This window comes from Panthera leo, chromosome C1, assembly GCF_018350215.1.
Source record: "Panthera leo isolate Ple1 chromosome C1, P.leo_Ple1_pat1.1, whole genome shotgun sequence".
Taxonomy (NCBI): Eukaryota; Metazoa; Chordata; class Mammalia; order Carnivora; family Felidae; genus Panthera; species Panthera leo.
Window position 1 is genome coordinate 206082972 of NC_056686.1, and position 20134 is coordinate 206103105.

General features: G+C 45.7%; 1 protein-coding gene across 1 annotated transcript in view; it reads right to left on the minus strand.

Moving 5' to 3' along the window:
• The window catches only part of AP1S3 (adaptor related protein complex 1 subunit sigma 3), a 58721-nt gene extending 40462 nt beyond the window's left edge, over window positions 1-18259 (minus strand). Inside the window, exon 1 of the mRNA XM_042950302.1 lies at window positions 18114-18259. Within this exon, the coding sequence (XP_042806236.1) occupies window positions 18114-18116 (3 nt within the window). The 5' untranslated portion in view covers window positions 18117-18259. The remainder of the gene's footprint in view (window positions 1-18113) is intronic.
• Window positions 18260-20134: the final 1875 nt, after the last annotated feature.

The following is a 20134-nucleotide window of genomic DNA, read 5'->3' on the forward strand; positions in this document are numbered from 1 at the left end:
TTATAAACATGGGTGCACAAATCCCTTCAAGTCCCTGCTTTCGATTTTTCGGGGGTACATATCCAGGAGGGGGATTGCTAGGTCATATGGTAATTCTATGTTTAAATTTTTGAAGAGCCACCATGCTGCTTTCCAAAGCAGCTGTACCGTTTTCCATCCCCACCATCACTGCACAAAAATTCTAATTCCTCTGCATCCTCACCAACACTTGTTATTTTGTTTTTAATAGTTGCCATCTAATGGGTGTGAAGTGAATCATGACACTGAGTATTTTTTTTTCATGTGCATATTGGTCACTTGGATATCATCTCTCGAGACATGTCTATTCAAGGCCTTTATCTATTTCTTCATTGAGTTGTTTGGGCTCCATTTTTAACAATTCCACCTACAGGGGCGCCTGGGTGGCTCAGTCGGTTAAGCGTCCGACTTTGGCTCAGGTCATGATCTCTCAGTCTGTGAGTTCGAGCCCCACGTCGGGCTCTGTGCTGACAGCTCAGAGCCTGGAGCCTGTTTCCGATTCTGTGTCTCCCTCTCTCTGCCCCTCCCCCATTCATGCTCTGTCTCTCTCTGTCTCAAAAATAAATAAACGTTAAAAAAAATATTAAAAAAAAAAAAAAAACAATTCCACCTACATATAATTGTAGATGGTGGGAGCATTCTGATTCAATGGTTATTTGGGACTTGGGAGTTGTGTTTATGTTTTGGGGCTTCCTGGACATAAGCTGTAGAAATTGGAATACATGATTTGGTAGTTTTTAGGTGCCCTGTAAGTGGTTTAAGGCTTGCTTATTCTCTACCTATTTACTCTTGAGCCAGTAAAATAATTAGCCTTAGGAAAAACAGCATGGCCTAGAGGCTTGAAATGTGGTTACAATCCCAGGTTTAACCAAGAACTAGTTCCATGTGATTAGGCAACTTGACCAGTGTCTCTGGGGTACTAGACCCAAAATAATTTCCATAGTTCCCTTCAACCCCAACAGTCTGACGTTAGATATCTATCTATCATACAAGGCAATGACACCCATACATTCTTTAAAACAATGGGATGCAGAAAGTGATTCTCGGACCAGCAGTCATAAAGCATATTTGCACACTTTTCGGAAATCAAATGTTATAGAAAAGCAAAAGTCTCCCATTCACTGACCAAAGTCTTCCCCCATTTATGCATGTAGGAGTGTGAGCCATTGCTGACGTGGTAAAAGGCAAGTGCAACAAAATTTAGTTCTCTTCTATCCTTTGCCCTTAGAGAAGGGGTTTTCAAGAGTGCTTTTATTTAAAACACAGAGTGTCTAGATCGAAATAAAAGTTCATTGCAAAGAGTCAAAGAGAAATCTGAGCAGCTATGGTGAAAGAGATGTGGGAGGCTTCCGGGGGTCTCCGTGGAGCCTTGCTTGACCACTACTGTCTACTTGTTCAAAGAACAGAGAAAGGAGGGGGAGCGAAATCGGGAATGTGCCACAAAGTCACAAAAACAAGTAAACTGGAATCAAAACTAGTAAAAAAAGCCAACGAAAAAATGTCCTTTTCTTCCACCATCGCCTCATGTATGCCATTCTGACCTCCTGTAAGCCATTTTCTAACACATGGCCCCTACGTGGCAATGAGTGGGGCAGCAATGACAGATAAGTCATCCTCAGAATCAGAGGTACCCATCTCAGTGAAAGGGGTTAGAAGGAAGGGGCAGGCCTCACATCCACAAAGGATCTCAAACTTAAAATTGGATACTACTCAGGATGTCACAGAAAAGGCCCACTGAGGTCAAAAGGCAGAGACGTTCTTCATACGGACATAAGCTTGTGCCCATTACCAGTCCAAGCTCCTGGCATACACAGTGAATCAATATATTTGTTTTGTTTTGTTTTGTTTTGTTTACGAATCCCTCAAACATTTTGCAAAAGGCAAGATGAAAGTGCGTGGTATTTTATGCATGCTGCCTGTGCTAACTGGCTAAGCCTAAGGCTTGAAAAGGTGCCACAATGTTTACAGCCTTGTTCGGGCACTCTCTTTCTTTTCACGTGCAGGTGGCTTCAGAATATGGAAGTAGCCTGCGTTTCCTGTGCCCCCCCGCCCCCCCCCCCCCTGCAATCCATGCCCTGACTCCCTGTGACTCCCTGTGACTAGGAGGAAGGCTATGCTAAGTTTGAGAAAAATCATAGATAAGAGGCTGTGGTGGGTACAGCTGGTAATAGCTGGAATCTTACACTCTGCTTTGTTAACAATAGGAAATGGCCCTTCTCTGCTTTTGTTTTTCATTCTGTCTGGTTCACAGCCTACAGCCTAGGGACTGACATGACCAAATTCTGAAACCAAATGTACTTGAAAAGTCACATTTAAACCATCCCTGGTCACCATCCTAGGCCAAAATAATCAGAGGCAGGTGCCCAGGACGGATTCTCCAAAGACCCTAACAAACGTCATGAACAAAATTCTCACTGATCATGTGAACATCCACCATTTGCAAAACAATCTCAGGCTTCAAACACAGCAACTCCTAGCTGTACCTCAATCCAAATGAGGCTTGCACATTAAACTAAAAACTATAGCAAGAATTCTAAGACTGTGCAAGATATTTCAGGCTGACAGTAATAACAAAGACCCGATTTTATTTTGTTTTTAATTTTTTTTTAACGTTTGTTTGTTTTTGAGAGAGAAAGAGACAGAGCATGAACAGGGGAGGTCAAAGAGAGAGGGAGACACAGAATCTGAAACAGGCTCCAGGCTCTAAGCTGTCAGCACAGAGCCCGACGCGGGGCTCGAACTCACAGACCGCGAGATCATGACCTGAGCCGAGGTCAGACGCTCAACGGACTGAGCCACCCAGGCACCCCCCAATTTTATTTTCAATGAACATCAATATAATTTTTGACTTGGACTTTTAAACCATTTTACCAGTGGGATTGACTGAGTTAGTGAAACAATACCATTGATTCTGTAAATGTTCTATAAACCACATTGGAAAATGTTTGGGTATCTTCTGCTATAAAACTAAGGACAGTCTCGGATTCACCTTGCATGGTAAATTTTAGTCCTGGGCTCCAGTGTAAGACACATATTCCTCGGGAGGGAGAGTCTGGGGAAGGTAAGTCTGGGAAAAACCGTCCAGGGCTGATGCTGGATTCAACCCAAGGAAAGCAGAGAGACTGGGTTAATTAACTCCAGAAAGACCCAAAGTAACAGATCTTTAGCTTCTGCTTTAAGGGTCAGATAACAATCACTTTCCCCCTAACTTTATGAACCGACATCAGATTCCTAAGGACTGCGGTACTAACCTAAAATAAATGATGCACAGATTTGTAAAACCAACTTAACATGTGAACCTTGTAAGAAAACCTAAAGCAATGGGTCCTAGGTTCCTAAGAAATCTGAAAAGGTTTAACTCCACAGCAAATCCAAGCACATAAACCAATCTTATAGGTACATCGCTTTGCATTCCACAGAACACAATACTATCAGAGTGAACTTTTATCGTCTCAGGTTAATTGGTTAAATTAGGAACGTAGTGTAACGTGTGTGGTGATAAGCCTCTATGACAGAGAGTGGATGATTATTCTTTTCATCCCCATACATTTGGAAAAAAAAAACTACTTCAACTGATAACCCATCAAAAACAAATCAAGAGATCAGATGGTCCTTTTCGAGCAAAGCCAGGGTTCCGGGCCATGAACATGCAGCGTTGCTAGGAGAAGCAGGAAATGTGAGTAGCCACAAGCCATCACAATCATGATAACCACCAGCAAGGAACAGATAGTACTCATATGAGGTCATGGATAGATGTTCTATGATACCTATGTCAGGGACTCAGCTCAAAGGCCAGTAAATGGCAGAGAGGGATTCCAACACACAGATACGTCCGACTCTAAAGCCTGAGGTTTTCCCACACAATCCGCCAGTCAAAGGCAGTCTTCAAACGTGCACAGCGCCCGTGAGACTGCTGGACATACTACATGATGCTTTTGAATCTCTGTTAAACAGATACATAACACTCTCGTCCACAAGACTGCAGCCTGTTCACAAAAGACTACGGGTAACCCTCATAATCTGGCAATGAAAATAAAATAGCCCATAGTGGTGGGATTAGCTCTCTACAGAAGACACAGCTCAATCAGCCACAGTGTGGTCACAGGATGACACGGCTGGGATGACAACCAGAAAGGGCCTCCAGCTCCTATTCGACAGGAGCTGGTCTGAAGAAAGCTGTGTTAGCAGCAGTGGTCTGCTCAGAGTTCTTGAAAAAATAGGACACTTTGGAGGAATCTGTGAACACATCTCTAGGGACAAAGGCACCTGTCTGGCCTCTCCGAGTAGCATCTGTTGACTTGTTTACCTAGAGTGGAGGTAGATATGACAGCTATGAGGAGGATCACACTACAGACACTGTCACTGGCCCCCCATCTTGCTACTCTGATCCTGCACTCTTCCAAGAAACTTTCTGATCACCATCTAACTTCTCAGGGTCCCTTCTCTCCAGGAAGACTCCAGTCTATTAACAGACCGACCCATATGAACATACTATGCCACATGACAAATTTATTTATTCATCAATAAAGACAATCCATTGCATGGCGGACACGGTTTGGGGCACATTTATATGTGTGTCATATTGTATTGTTTAATCCACATACCTAGGTGACGTATCATATTGAATACAAAAAAAAATTAGTTATTGACACTTCAAAGACTTTCATGGAGTCTTCAAAGTATAGGTGGCAGGGCTAGGTATTGAATTCAAGTAGGATTCTATACCTTTATAATAAATCCCCAAGGTCTAAGGGTAATTTAAAAGGGAAAGGAGTGTTGGTAGACTTGAAAGTCTATGCAAACTTTTAGATGCAAACTTTTAGATGAGTGATTACTCTAGAAACCAGGTCCAGAAATTTTAGCAGATTTTAAGAAGGATTTTTATCCCAGAAAACTTTAAGAACCACCAGCACGGTATTTCGTGCAGGCTACATGCATTAAGGTGACATTACTTAATTGTTACCAATTTAAGTTTCAGTCACAGGCAAATAGTTTAACACTATATTAATTGCTGTTAAAGTAACTTCAGGGCTAATTACTTGATAGTGAACCTGACCTCTGCTCAGAGCTCATTATATGATTCCTCTCCGGGTTCCTTCTATTCTTAAGACGTGAGTAATTAAGGGTGGATGGTGATACGCACATGCATTGGCCGAAGTGCTTCTATTCTCTACTTGGTGGCCTTCATTTCCCTACCCAAAAGGGAGCATCAGACTACAGCCTGCACTGGGCTGGTGCATTTTGGGGTCATAGCAATCAGCCATGTGCAGGTAGGGCTGAAGATGGGCTTAACATCTTCCATTTTGAACACCTGTTTCTTTTTTATTAGACTTCCCATGTAGCATAAAGTTTTATTACGGGAGAATACAACAGATGTTTTGCGGTCACTTTTGCTGGAAATCACCATTCTTTATACCACTCAGTAGAGAAACCGGCAATGTAAGATAAGTACAGTCTGTTTTCTCATTTCTTTTTCTTGTGCAACATTTTAAATAGTTACTTTAAAATTCAGAAATCAAACCCAATTTTAGCAACGTGTAGCTATGGAATAAACTCTAAAGTCATTGGCTCCCATAAATAATTGTGTGCATTTTCAGTAAAACTGATATTTAATTATAAATCTTTCTATGATGTTACCAAAAAAAAATACCACCCCAAGATGCTTTGGTCAATTATATCTTAATAAAACTGGGGAGAAAAAAAGATGCTTTCTAAGAAAAAGGAAATCCTACTGTGTTTATGACTATCTTATTTCACAGTTAACAAAAAAGAAGTTTAGACCTTTTTTTTGGTCACTTTTGCTCAAGGTCTAAAATTTTTAGCTTCCATAGTCAAGACTGTAGTACAGAATATAATTCTAAATTGAAAGTATATTTTAGAAACATTCACGTTATAAATATTTGCTAAAAATATAATAATTATTGCAAATCTATTGATCTTAAATATTCTGTTCTTTGAACTCTTACTGATAAAATATGATTATACTCACTGGTTATAAGAAGGAGCTCAGGAAAATGGGATTGAAAGGGTAATTTTATTAAAAAAAAAAAAAGTCTCACCATTACTGTGTTGGAAAGATTTAGCGTGGTCTTTAGAGTATCAGCATTTTGACCCTGAAACTGATAAATATGGATAAACATCACTTAATCAGACGAGCGCATTATTTTAAAGGACACTTTAAAAAACTTTTTTTCTCAGACCAATAGTTACTTATCTTGCAACTGACAAAGAATAAAAGTCCTTTCCAAAGCTTTACACAAGGAGCCAGAATTGAAGTTTTCACTTTCAGTCCCTTATGTGCCTGGGCACCTGGGTGGCTCAGTCAGTTAAGCATCCAGCTCTTAACTTCGGCTCAGGTCATGATCTCATGGTTTCATGAGTTCGAGCCCCATGTCAGGCTCTGCGTGGACCTTGCAGAACCTGCTTGGGATTCTCTCTCTCCCTCTCTCTCTCTGCCCCTCCCCATTCACTTTCTCTCTCCCCCTCTTTCTCTCTTTCTCTCAAAATAAATAAAAATAAATAAAATTAAATTTTTTTTTACTTTTGAGCAAGTGTAATGGCTTGAATTTTAATAGGTATGGACAAACAGCTGCTCAATAAATATTTATTGTCTGAATTTTCTTTTAAACTGATTGTTGTATGGAAACCAATTTGACAATAAATTTCATATTAAAAAAATTTTTTTAAATGATCATTGGCAAAGATAGGCTCAAATTCTTCCGAGAAATGGGTGTGGTTACCAATACAAACAAGATGAACAAAAAACTTTGTTTCACTTTAAAACTTCAAATCAGTTATACCCATATGTGCACACGCTACCCCCTACCATCTAAAAATACTACAGAGGGACGGAGATTTTATTTAGGTGTTTGTCTCAAGCAGTGCCTGTCCACTGTTCACACTCCACATCTGTGAAATGATGGTTCTGAACAGAAAACAGGAAAGACAGACCTTTCGGGACTGTCCTCCAGAATGGCACAGAGAAAATCTCCTGTCTTTCAATGCCCTCCACCAAAGCACCAAAGTACTCTACTCTTTCTTGGGAGATATCTAGCTCCCAAGTATTTGGGGTGTGTGTGTGTGTGTGTGTGTGTGTGTGTGTGTGTGTGTGTGTGTGTGTGTTTTCCAACCCATTCCCCCATGCAGCCATGCCAATCTGCTTACAGGCCCTAGAACATGTGTTACTGGGACCCACCTCAGCAGCTGGCTCCTCCTTCGAGCCCCGTGTCTGAAATACACTCATCACCAAAGCACGTCTGTAACATCCTTTCAAAACCTCTCTCCAGATTCACACTTCCCTCTGAACCCTAGTGCCTCCTGACCACATCTTCATTTTTCAACGTTCTTTGAAGAAACCCATGATTTATCAGTACAAACTGCTCTATTTATAGGTTTCCCTCCCCGTGGGATCAGAAGTATCATCAGTTCTGTTTCCCTCATAGCGCTTAATAATCTCCATTTCCGGGGTTAGACCACAGTAGGTGTTCAGTAAATTTGTACCTAAAGCAGAATAATAACGCTGTGCTTCTTTTACACTTATGCTGACTGAAGCCAAAATTGCACTTACGATCGTGCACTTAACGATGCACTCATGACGTTTACGCGCTGTAAACAGACAGATGTGTGAGGAATGCAATGACTCACCACCTAGTTATGTACCCTCAGTGTTGGGACGACCATCAGACCTTCAGGCCAGCTGCAGACATGGAAACTGCACCTGCAAGTTGCACCTAGGACATGTCAGGCATCAACAGCAACGTAAAGACACACGGATCAACAACTCAACATCACACCCCCGCCCTGCTTCTGGTTCTGACACATTCAGAAAACAGTGTACGTTAGGTTTAGAGAGACATGGGATTTTCTTGCAGCAGGTAACAGACTGTGAGAGCCAGAAAGAGTTTTTAAGATCATGCCTCAGGTCCAAGCTTGCTTCACGTGACAGCAAGAACAGAGCCAGGAAGGCAGGAGAGCAGTGAAGGTCACAGTCATTGGTATAGCCGGGTGACGGCCCTGAGTTCTCTCATTCCCAATGCGGCAACCCCTACCAGTGCTATGTTCTTCTGTCTTCCTAGTGATATCTGTCTTAAGCTGCTATTATAATGAGCTTCCCTTGTCTTGGGGGTGCCTGGGTGGCCTGGTCAGTTAAGCGACCGACTCTTGATTTCAGCTCAGGTCATGATCTCATGATTTGGCTCATGGGACAGAACCCCACATTGGGCTCTATGCTGACAGTGCAGAACCTGCCTGGGATTCTCTCCTCTGCCCCTCCCCTCTCTTAAAATAAACTTTTTTTTAAAAATGAACTTTCCTTCTTGAAACATACATGAAAGTGATTGGAGGAAGAGAGTTTGGGGGCAGACATACAGGGTAGTGGAGGGAAGGAACAGCAGATGGTATTTTAATGTTTATTTATTTTTGAGAAAGAGAGAGTCAGAGTATGAATGGGGCAGGAGCAGAGAGACAAGGGGACACAGAGTCCGAAGCAGGCTCCAGGCTGTAAGCTGTCAGCACAAGAGCCCAACACGGGGCTCGGACTCACAAACCGAGAGATCATGCCCTGAGCCGGTCAGACGCTTAACCGACTGAGCCACCCAGGCACCCCAGTATTTTAAAGGAACTAACCCACTCGGAGATAAAACACACACACACACACACACGCATCCTAAATATACACCTGCAATTTCTGTACCATTGTACTTTGGCTGCTTAGAAGGCAACTAACTCATCCCCAAAACCAAGCAGGGAAGTGAGGCTGCTTCAAACTACTTCTGATGAACTTCCCCAAATGCTTGAGGAGGGTATTAACACTTTTTTAACTCTAAAACTAAAAAAAAAAAAAAAAAGTTTGTCCATTTTGCTCTCTGGAAAATCCACTCATTCCCAGATGATACTGGATGAATCCTGTCCCACTGGGGCTGATGGACGAGCAAAGTTGGAGAAGGTGGAGTCGATGAGAAACCAGGCTCTCCTCCAGGACTTGCATTTCCCTCAAACTGCCTGTCTCTACGGCCTGCTTATGAGCCCTTCCCACTCACATGCATATCTACAGTACGTGCTCTTCTGAAAAGCTGCAGGCAGGATCGTCCTGCCCTTCTGGTCTCAGCCCAGTGCCCATCTCTCCCGTGAGCTCATACCGTGTCCTGTTCCTGCAGCAATTATATAATCTGAACAATATACTTCAAGTGCTTAATCATCCACTCCTGCGCATGTGAGAAATTTCTTCCCCACAACACACATATCTTGCAATCAAGAAACAGATCTACACTTGTGGGTTTTTCTTTTCTTTTTTTGTATTTATTTTTTTAATGTTTACTTACTTTTGAGAGAGAGAGAGGCAGAGAGACAGAGCACAAGCGAGGCGGGGGGAAGGGGAGGGGCAGAGAGAGAGGGAGACACAGAATCCGAAGAGGCTCCAGGCTCTGAGCTGTCAGCACAGAGCCCGACGCGGGGCTCAAACTTGTGAACTGTGCGATCATGACCTGAGCCAAAGTCAGACACTCAACCAACTGAGCCACCAAGGAGCCCCTGGGTTTTCTTTTCTAATAACCTCCCCAGTTAAAAGAGCTCAAGGATTCACAAGTGAGGAGAAAAAAAAAAAAAAAAAAGCCTGAGAAGTGATTCACGTATGATTTCTCCATTCATTACTTCCTCTGGGCAGAGCAATCAATTTAGAACATACCAACAATACCTGTTAATTGCTTCACTTTTGTCTTAGAGTAACTATAACTCCAATTAGATTTTCTTCTAGAGTCTTTTGAGAGGCAGACCGGCCTTTGGTTCTGTTTCAAATCATTTAAGGACCAAAAAGATAACTGGAAATAGTGGGTAGAAATGTCAGGCAACATTCAGTATGACTTTGAAGTCCAACGAAACATGAATAACTTGGGACCCTATTCGTATTTCATAGTGATGCTCATTCAATCATTCTTAATGTGAATTTTTTTGTGATCAGGAACTTTAAGAGGCTATGCTTAATATGCTAACCTCGATGGTAATGACCACTTCAATGTTTATTAAGAACTTCCATTTTCCTCCTACTGGAGACTACTCAGAACTCAATAAAAATCTGTCCCTCGCACCTTTATACCTTGACAACAAGGTCTACACCAGCGAACAAAATTTGTTAGGAGGTGGGCAATGGCACATCCATCATCCTCTTTCAAAGCTCAGGTTCAATCTGAGAGAAAGACCTGGCTTGCTATATAGTCAAGTCTTCCCTCTCCCGCTTATTTATTTATTTATTTTTTTACCAAGACTGTTGATATAGACTAGGTTATCTGAATCCTTAAAGTATAAAAGTCATGAGGCCGAATAAACTTTAAAAGGTTGGATGCATGTGCAGTGCACTTAGAATTGAGGTTTCAGCTTCTTAGTAAAGAAACTGAAAGTACTTATTTAGGAAATAAAAGAAAAATGTCCTATACATACACTGGGTTTTGAATCACATTGGAAAAACACTGTGATACTACAAAAACCCTCACCTTCTCCCATCTCCCCGGTGTTTACAGTCTATGATATTTTGTTTCTTTATTTCATTGGTTCAGATAAGTTTCCTGGGGGGGGGGGGGGGGGCAGGAATCAACTTATAACCCTTTTTAAACATTTTGTTAGGGTTTTTTCCTGTTTCTCTTAAAAATAGCCTAGCTAACGTTTATGGAATGTGTTCCAGGTGCCAGACCGCATGCAAAGGGCTTGAACTGTATTATCTCATTCAATCTGCAGGTAAACCGAGGAAGTGGGCCCCGTGTGAAAGGGATAAACCAAGTGGTCAAGGTCACAGGGCACACATGCAGGGCTTGGGGCTGTCGGCCTCATCACGTGCTCCTCCTGGACACAAGGCACTGACATCTGACACCTGCCTCTGGAAATGAACACATGAAGGCTTTAGGGGGTGGGGGGAAGCTGGGCAAAATGCCCCGCGTGTCACTTCTACAGGGAACCAGCAGCTGAACGTTTTCACAACAGAGATGTGTCTTCCAGTAACACGTTCTGTCACCTGATGAAATTTCTCTTCAAAGAAACCTTTTTTTCCAGCCTTTTACAGCTTCACCTCCATATAACGAAAAGTTGCTGCCTTTTTTTTTTTTTTGTCCTTTTTTTTTTTTTTTTTTTTTTTTAAAGGAAGGCTTGGGAAGCTGGGGATATGCAGCAGACACTGAAATCAGGGGCAGAACAAGTCAGTGACAGTCGTTATCTGATGCCACATTTGATGGGGCCTTCCTGACTTTTTCAGGGATGTGACTTCTTAATCTTGCTGGAATGTTCGGTTCTTTACTGAATGCAGGAAGGCCAACCTTAGGTGATCTGCCAACCCATCTCTCTACTTGAATGGTTCAGTCCTCTCTGAAGTGACTAGAAACATTATTCTACATTGTTACCAAAAGTTTTCAGAGTCACTGAAGTGAGAAAGATGGTTCACATTTTTCCCCTCAGGTTTTCTCAGTTCTCATATGAAAACAGGTACTAATAGGAGTCTCAGAAGGCTGGCCAAGAGCTCAAGTCAGAGAGAAAGCCTGTGTGTGTGCGTGTGTGTGTGTGTGTGTGTGTGTGTGTGTGTGTGTGTGTGTGATTTCAGGAAACTTCTGCCTACATCCCAATTCCAGACACATCCAACCTTAAGAAGTTCCAAAACACGCAGGGCACCTGGGTGGCTCAGTCAATTAAGTGTCTGACTCTTGATCTCCGGTTCAGGTCATGATCTCACTATTCATGAGTTCAAGCCCCGCATCAGGCTCCGTGCCATTAGGCACGGAGACTGCTTAGGATTCTGTCTCCCCTCCTCTCTGCCCCTCACCTGCTTGTGCTCTCTCTCTCTCAAAATAAATAAACTTTAAGAAAAAGTTACAAAACACAGGGAAAAACCAAACAGAGTCTTGCTGGAGGACTAATGTAAATGGAGATATTTTTAAAAGTTATTTTTCATACAATTTAGAAGATAATTAACATTCAAATGGAGAGAACTGAAGTATCTAATAAAACATACAATACGAAGTGAAAATGTATCACACTGGATGCTTAGAGCCCTTCCCAGGAATAATCATTGTTTCTTTCATATCCTCCTGGAAGTCTCCAGTTTTTACACGGGCGTATGGGTCTCATTTTACACAAATGGGGAACTAATGTACAGGATTTACACTGACAAACTACACCACACCTGGACTTTTAGGGCAAACCTGGAACGGGCTGGGGAAGCCTCGATGTCCTGTACCCAAGGGGATATGGGAGAAGGACATGGTTCCTGAACTCTCTGTCCAGTCACAACTGCTTCAGGAAGTGACCAAGGGCCAGCTGAGTTGGCCCGATGAATGGACCCACCTCCTCAGGCTGAGAAGGGGTGAAATTGCAGGGCCTGAAGTGGCCACCAACACCAGGACTGCCCCCAATTCCACATGCTCCCACAGGGTCCCACATTGCCCACATCAGAAACACCTGCAACGTTCATCAAGTAAAAAAATGAGAGGACGATTTATGAATGCTTTATAATATCCTCTTCTGTGTCATTGGTACAAAATATTTAGAAAGTTTCGAGAACTTTCTACCAAGAACATGGGCTCCAGGACAGCAAGGAGTTTCTGGTTTATTTAACACAAGCCCTGAGGCCTAGACCCAGGGCTGGTTTCCATGGACACAGGGTTCTTGCCTAGAGCAAGTCCTTAGTTTAGTGCTCTGCAGTCATCTTGAAATTCTCAACAGTTTTTTGAGCAAGGGACCTTACATTTTCATTTTGTATTAGGTGTGACAAATTATATAGCCAGTCCTACCTGGTGCACTGCCTGTCCTGGGGCAGGTGCCCAATTCACTTGTCAAATATATAGTGAATGAATGGAAGTTACTTTAGAACGTAAGTCAACAAACTACAGCCGATAGCCCGATTCTGGCCCGCCCCCTTTGTTTATAAATAAAGTTTTATTAAAACATAGCCACACCCATTTGCATCTCATCCATGGCTGCTTTCACTCTATAATAGAAGAGTTAAGTGACAGTGACAGAGACTTTAGGGCCCACAAAGCCTAAAATACTTACGATCCAGGCCTTTTCAGAAAAATTTTTCTGACCCCGTCTTCGAACACCGTCTCAACCTTTTCGACCCAAATCACCGAGACAGCAAAAAAGGCAGGTAGCCTTGTGAGATGTAGAGTGCTAGTCTTAAGCAACTAGCCATACACAAGCTACTTCTTAGGTTTTTTTTTTTTTTTATCTTTAAAGTGTGTATGAATTCTGCAGCGTGGACTCAAACGCATTTGTGAGTTTTTTTAATGTTTACTTATTTTTGAGAGAGATAACGTACACACGCACGCGCACAAGTGGGGGAGAGGCAGAGAGAGGAGAGAATCCGAGGCAGGTCCGTGCTGTCAGCACAGAGCACGACATGGGCTGCTCCATCCCACACACCGTGAGAGGGTGACCTGACCCGAAATCAATAGTCGGACGCTTAACCAATGAGCCACCCAGGCACCCCCATTCGTGTTTTAGTGCAAAGAAGTTTTAAATCTAAAATGATCTGTGCAAGTCATGATTATCCCTTGACGTCCGCTCTCTACAAGACCAAGTACGAGGCGGCCCAGCTTGCAAACCATGGCCTTAGCTTCTCCTCTTTAATAACCCAGGGCGGCCAGAAGCCTCCTGCAGCATTTAAGTACGCAGCGAACCCCACCTCACACCCATCCTTTCTCACCAGCCCGGAAGCCCTACTAAGAGAGGATCCGACAAGGACATGAACATAGGAAATCCTGAGTGCCCTTATTCTTGTACTGCAGGTCAGTGGCCCATCGCACTGACAGACTCCCGGACACTTGATCATTTTCCCCCGGGCGCTTTGCAGAAACTAGTCAGAGCTTTTTCAGAACTCACTTCTACCTGTCGGAAAGTTCCCGGGCTCGGGACGTGGTCGGAGCTTTTTCGAAGGCCAGCTTCCTCATAACATTCAACGGCATTTCGTTTCTAACTTAAATGATTTGTAGCGCTTCCTTTTCATTGTTAAAAGTCACCGTTTATCCTGCTATCAGCAGCCACGTAATCAGCACAGTTCCTCTGGCCGGTCAGGGTGCTGGCGAGACAGGTCAGAGCTGCCCTGGGAGGCCTGAGGGGCTTGGCTTCTGGTTACCCTGCGCATTCTCTCACAGCACAGGATCTGGGGGCTCCAGATGGTCCAAAGAGAGTTTCTCCCAGGTAAATGGCTAGGATAGGCACGGGCAGGCCCCAGGGAAGAAGTAACCCCAGTGAAGTCTCCGACCACTGCAAGAACCTCTGGCCTGGCCATAGTAACAACAAAATATCATCAAAGGAATGGGTCATGGGGAGATCCCAAAATGCTTATCTCTGGGGGCTCTTCAAGGAGTTTTCGTCCTTTGTGTTGGGGGATGGGCTTCGCTTTATCTGTTACGTCTTAGTCAATAATGAAATCACTCATGGGACCCAAACAGACACATATCGAAAATACCCTGTGGCAAGTACACAATCTGCTGACCATTTCCTTCCAGCTGTTTGTAAAATGTCACACAAAAATCATAAGCTGTTGACATTATTGGCCACAGAAACCAGGAATGGGAACTCAGGAATCACAATCCTGGGGTCGGGTAAACACAAGTCTCACTGGTGTTGTTGGGAGACCTGGGGGAAGGGCTGTCTGTGGTCTCGCCTCTGGGGATAACTGACCACCACGGAGGCCACGTTGCCCTCCCTCCCTTCTTCCCAACCCCCTCCCCCCCCACTAATGGCTGCCCAGCAGCTCACACGAGGCTTTGGAGCAGGAAAGTGCTCCTTGCTGTAATAAACTACTTCACCCTGGAACTAGAACTTAAACTGCCTAAATAACTATGTGCTTATTACAGTTCACTTAAGCCTTGGACGATTAAATTGATATACTGGGTAGGGAGGTGGGATCATAGCAGGATCTACAGGTTCATAGTTAGATTTCTCCCTCCTCAGCCCTCTGCAACCCTCTTCATCCTTCCTGTTTCCAGGCAATACGGTGAGATTAGGACGAACACGGGGAACTCTGATGTACTTGATTTAGGAGAAGGTGCCCTCGTGCTGTTTCAAACTGACTGACGTCAACGCTGATCAAGAACTGGCTTCCCATTTCAGCTCCGGAAAGTCTCTCTCTAAACTAAGATTTAAAATCACACCAAAGAATCTTCGACCTTTTTGTTTTTAGCATAAGTGGATCTTACTTTAGATATAAGCAGCGTCCATTATGATCATTTGCATCGCAAGAGGATGATTCTTCATATTTCAAAAATGGGTCACCCCTGGAGTTTCTTTCAATGGGTAATTCCTCTATTTTGTTTGCAACGTGGTTTTAAAAGCCATTTCAACTTATCCGAAGCATATGGACTGCATAAAGCAAGGTCCGCTTGCATTTTTAGTCAAGGCGTCCCCACAGCCCTTCAAACTTCACCCTCTAAATCCTCACTGCTATCTTCTTACAGGGAAAATAAATAAATAAACAAACAAATAAAAGAAAATCCTCCTTCCTGCACCAACATTGTCAACCATCCAACAGTAAAGGCTTCCCACTAAGATGTTTAAATACACTGTGCTCAGAAGCCACGGGGATCCCTGAAACACAATAACCCTCTCATTGCCTCCCAGGGCAGAGGTTTCTAAAACAAAGACAGGGTGCAAAGTTGATTCAAACAAGACAATTCGGATAAAAACCCAGGCCCCAGATTCAGGAGGTATAGAATCCCTGTGCTAGAAACCTGGCCCACGGCCACAGGGATGAAGAACCATCTCCTGTGCCGAGGGAGCAAGTAGGACAGCGTAAGCACCTTTCAGTTTCCTAGGGGAAGAGTTGGCAGGAGTCAAGAACGGAGCAGGAGAAAGACAGAGGGTCACAAAGTGGCCCTCACCAAGAAGGTTCTTCCCAGCACGTGGCAGTAATAACGGAGGAGACGTTATAGTCCCCGAGCTCGGACGGGGGCAAAGATACTGCCCTAAACGCATTCGCTTGCATTGACTCACAGAACCTGCCTGTGACTCCTTCACACTCTTAAAAATAGACAGCTCCAAAGACCTTTTATGTATGTAGGTTATGTATGGTTATAGTTTTTCTTTTTGTAAAATTTAAACGTTTTCTTTTTAATTTATTTTTGATAGCGACAGCATGGGGGGGGGGGGGGGCGGGCAAAGAAAGGGAGACAGAGGATCCAGAGCGGGCTCTGTGCTGACAGCCTGATGTAGGGCTCAAACTCACGAACCTAAGATCATGACCTGAGCCCAAGTGACAGAGCCACCCAGGTGCCCCTAGTTTACATTTTTTTTTCAAATCTTCTCAATGTCTGGCTCAATAGAAGACAGCTGGACTCTCCTAGCTGTGTCCCTATTCAATCGGTCACATAATCCCGGGACATGTTAGTCTCAAGCAAACTCCACACACGGTCATGTAGGAATGAATGTGAAAAAGGCACATGTCATAGTGCTGTTATAAACTATTATGAAATTCCTCGGGTCTTGTGGATCTCTGAAAAGTTTCAGGGACTCCTTAGGGTGCACGTGAAGAACCCCTTCTAACAAGTTTGGAACACTTACAATCTTCGCTTTACAAATAAGCCAAGTGGCATAGAGAGGTCAAGAGGCTGTCCAGGGCCACATTGCTAAAAACGGGTCAGAGCAGGTAAAATGCAAAGAGCAGAACACTCACTTTCATCAGGAATTGCCTGAGATGGTGAATGGTAGGGTTGAGCATCCCGCTGGGCCTATCCGAAGTGCTCAATCACATGAACATTTCTGGTTGGGCGAGGCCTGGTGGTAAAGCCACACATTTCTGCACACATTTCTGACTACCTGATCATAGGACACCAGCAAGAAAAAAAACAAAACTCCACGGCAAGTGTTGTCTAGAGGGAGGACCCTGCCCCAGTTCATTCCCACCTCCACCCCTCCAGCAGGCAAGTGATGCTGGCGAGCTCTGCACGCTGTCACCTTGTTCCTTGGGAAACCCGAGCAAACGAACAGAGCTGCTCCATTATTTACAGCCTCCTTTTTACACCGTGCTGTATTTACAAGGAATCCTCAACAAACAACAAGAGGCATCTCCGGCCTGTGCAGCCAGGCCTCTCCCCGGGGCCAGGATCTGTGGTCTTTGCGTCCAGGGGCTTAGCATTCCACCGATGTCCTTGACTATCTCCTGCCCAGCCCGCAGCGGGCCCTCAAGCCCTCAGACTGCCGGTCGCTTCTGTTCCTACTTAGATGTGGGACCTGAGCTCACCTGCGGAAGTGCGACTGGCACAGTTCAGGCCACCTCACTGTCAAAACGCTAGCCCTGGACAGAAGGCAACAGAAGAGGCGCCTGAAGCTCTTGCTTCCACCCGAGGGCAGGTCACGACCTCTCACCTGGGGCGCTGGAACTGGTCTCCTTGTTTCTACTTTTTTTGAAACCCCTCCTCGCACTCGCGTCCTTCAGGCGACTCCGCCAACAGCCACAGGCATTTTTTTTTTTTTTTTTTTTTTTTTTTGCGTGTAGAAGGGATGAGATGAGACCAGTAATCTCGCTAAAAGGCTCCCAGGGCTCAACTAAGTTAGAATAAAGCCCAAACTCCTTAACTTGGCTTCTAACGACCCGCCTCAACTGGACCTGGCCCCTCTCTCTCTCTTTTTGCCACAAGCAAGGATTTCTTCTCGCTCCTCTTTGCTCTCTCTCGGCTCCCACCACCTGCATGGCCCCTGCGGGATCTCCGGCATCTGAGATGTCACCTCCCGCAAAGGGCCTGCTCCGCGATCTCCTCCCGAGTGGCCTCTCCCCTCCGCCATCCGGTGGTACTGGAGACTTGGGGAGCACTCACTCGCGGCGGTTACCTTTACTTCCCCGGTCTGCCACCCGGCTCCCCATCTCGTCTCCACACCCTCCTCCCAGAAGGTAACCCCCCTGCCAGCGAAGGTCCCCCGCGTCCCCCGCGACACCCTGCACCTGGCCGCGCGCGCCTGGCACTGACCCCGCGCTCAGCGAACGAGCCAATGAATGAAGGAGCGCGCCTGTGGCCCCGAGGGGCCCGCGCGTCCGCACCGTCGGGCGGCGGACCGGGACCCCGGGGTCCCCCCGGCGGCCGCCGCAGGTGCCTCCCGCCGGCGCGCGCCCCCGGGTCACTCACCATGGTGGCCGGGCCTCCGCCGCCCCCTCCCCGGCCGCCCAGGAGCGAGCGGCGAGCGAGGAGCGGGGGTCACCAGGGCGCGAGGCGAGCGCAGGAGCCGGAGGCTGACAGGTGAGGCGCCCGCCTCAGACCATGGCTGCTTCCCACAATGCCCTCGAACTGAAAGTTTGCAGACTCCTCCCCGCGCGGCTCCCCTCCCTCCCTCCGCCCCTCCCCTCTCCCTCCTCCACTCCCTCCTCCCCTGCTTTCTCCCTCCCCTCCTTCCGTCTCTCCACTACTTCCTCCCCTCCCTCCTCCACCTCCTCTCCCTCCTCCCCACACACCCCCCCCCCCCCCAGCCCTCCCAGCCTGGCTCGCAGGCTGTGGCAGGTGCATAAGCACCTGCCCCCGCCTCTGCACCCCGGGCCACTGGGAACCCCTGAGCAGGGACCCCCGAGGGGGCGGCTGCTTTCCTGATTCTGCCCCGGGGAATATGTTATTCCTGTGTTCCAGAAATGTGCATCTGCCCCCAGCACTTGCAGATACCCTTAGGGAACGTGGCAGACGCTGCTGGCTTGTCCTAAACCGAGAAGGGAGGGAGCGGCTGGCAGAGCCGGAACTAGAAGCGATCCCTTGCCACCCCCCCCCCCACCCATTCCCGATTTCTTCCCGTCTTTGTGTATTTTTTTAATGCTGCAATCCGAGGACATAGGTCATTTTATACAGGCCCGGTTTTAGGACGTCTCTCCTAAGACTTGGTGGCGTCGAATGTCCAGTCTCTTCCCTTCTCCGCTTGATGTTTCTTAAGCCTGGAGTTTTTACCTGGGGCGGTAGGAGTGTCCAGACCCCCACGTTGTAAGCAGAGTTTTTGGTGTGTGTGTGTACGTGCTTTTGGGAGAGGCTGTTGGTTTGGTCAAATACCTGAAGAGATCGGTGCAGAAAGGTTAAAAACCTTTGCCCGGGTGCTCCCTGGAGGCCAAAATTGCTGAAAGACCTTCCTAGGATTTACTGTGTAATTTCCACGGGGTGTGGGCTGAGAAGATGGGCTAGAAGGCGTGCTCCGTCCGTCCTTGCACTGGTGACACATTTATCAGTGCTAACTCTGTGCCGGGTCCTACAGAAGGGGCATGGGGGGCCAGCTGAGAAGAAACAAGCTGTCTTTCTTCTGAAGCTTTTTTTTTTTAATGTTTATTTATGTAAGGAATCTCTACACCCAATGTGGGGCTCGTGAACTCATGAAGCTTTTTATTTTCATCTTTATTTATTTAAGTAAATTCTACACCCAATGTGGGGCTCCTACTCAACGACCTCGATCAAGAATCACCTGCTCTTTCGACTGAGCCAGCCAGTCTTTGGAAGCTTATAGTCTCTTGTGGGACAACAGATAATAAACCGGTAAATAATGATGATTCAAGATAATAATTATAAAGTAAGATGACTGTTAAGTGGGTGACAGGATTCTAAGGAAGGTGGGTACAGGTGGCTGGGATGGGCTCAGGGAAGGCTATGTACCTTGAGCCTAGGGGGGCAGGTGAAGGATGCCCCTGAGGCAGTGATGTAAGACCTGGAGGTGAAAAGCCGGTGCTTGGAAGGAAAAGAAGAGAGTTGTCCTTTTCGAAAGACCCCAAAGGGGACCTCTGTGGCTGGACTTAAGTGATAGGACGTCAGAGAGATGGCAGGAACCAGAAGCCCGTGGGCCTTCTCTGCTTTAGGGCATCACGTACAGGGCTTACAGCCCCCAAGATGGCAACCGCAAAGTTCTCAGAAAGCTCACCTCCATCACACTTCACGCCTCCTGTTGGCTTCCTTCCCTGGTGTTGTGGCATCTTCCAGAGGATTCTGGAAGAGGATATGTAACAATTTATGCCCCATCCCAATGGGGTGAGTGTGCCTTCTGACAGATGCTCCACGATTTACTGTGAATTCAGGAGAGCTGCTTTCGAACTTCTGATTGTCACCCCGGGGTGTGCTTTCTGCCTATCTTTGGCCTTTCGACTTCACCCAGTTCAACCGTAACCTTTGCGGGTCTTTTTCCTTCCACT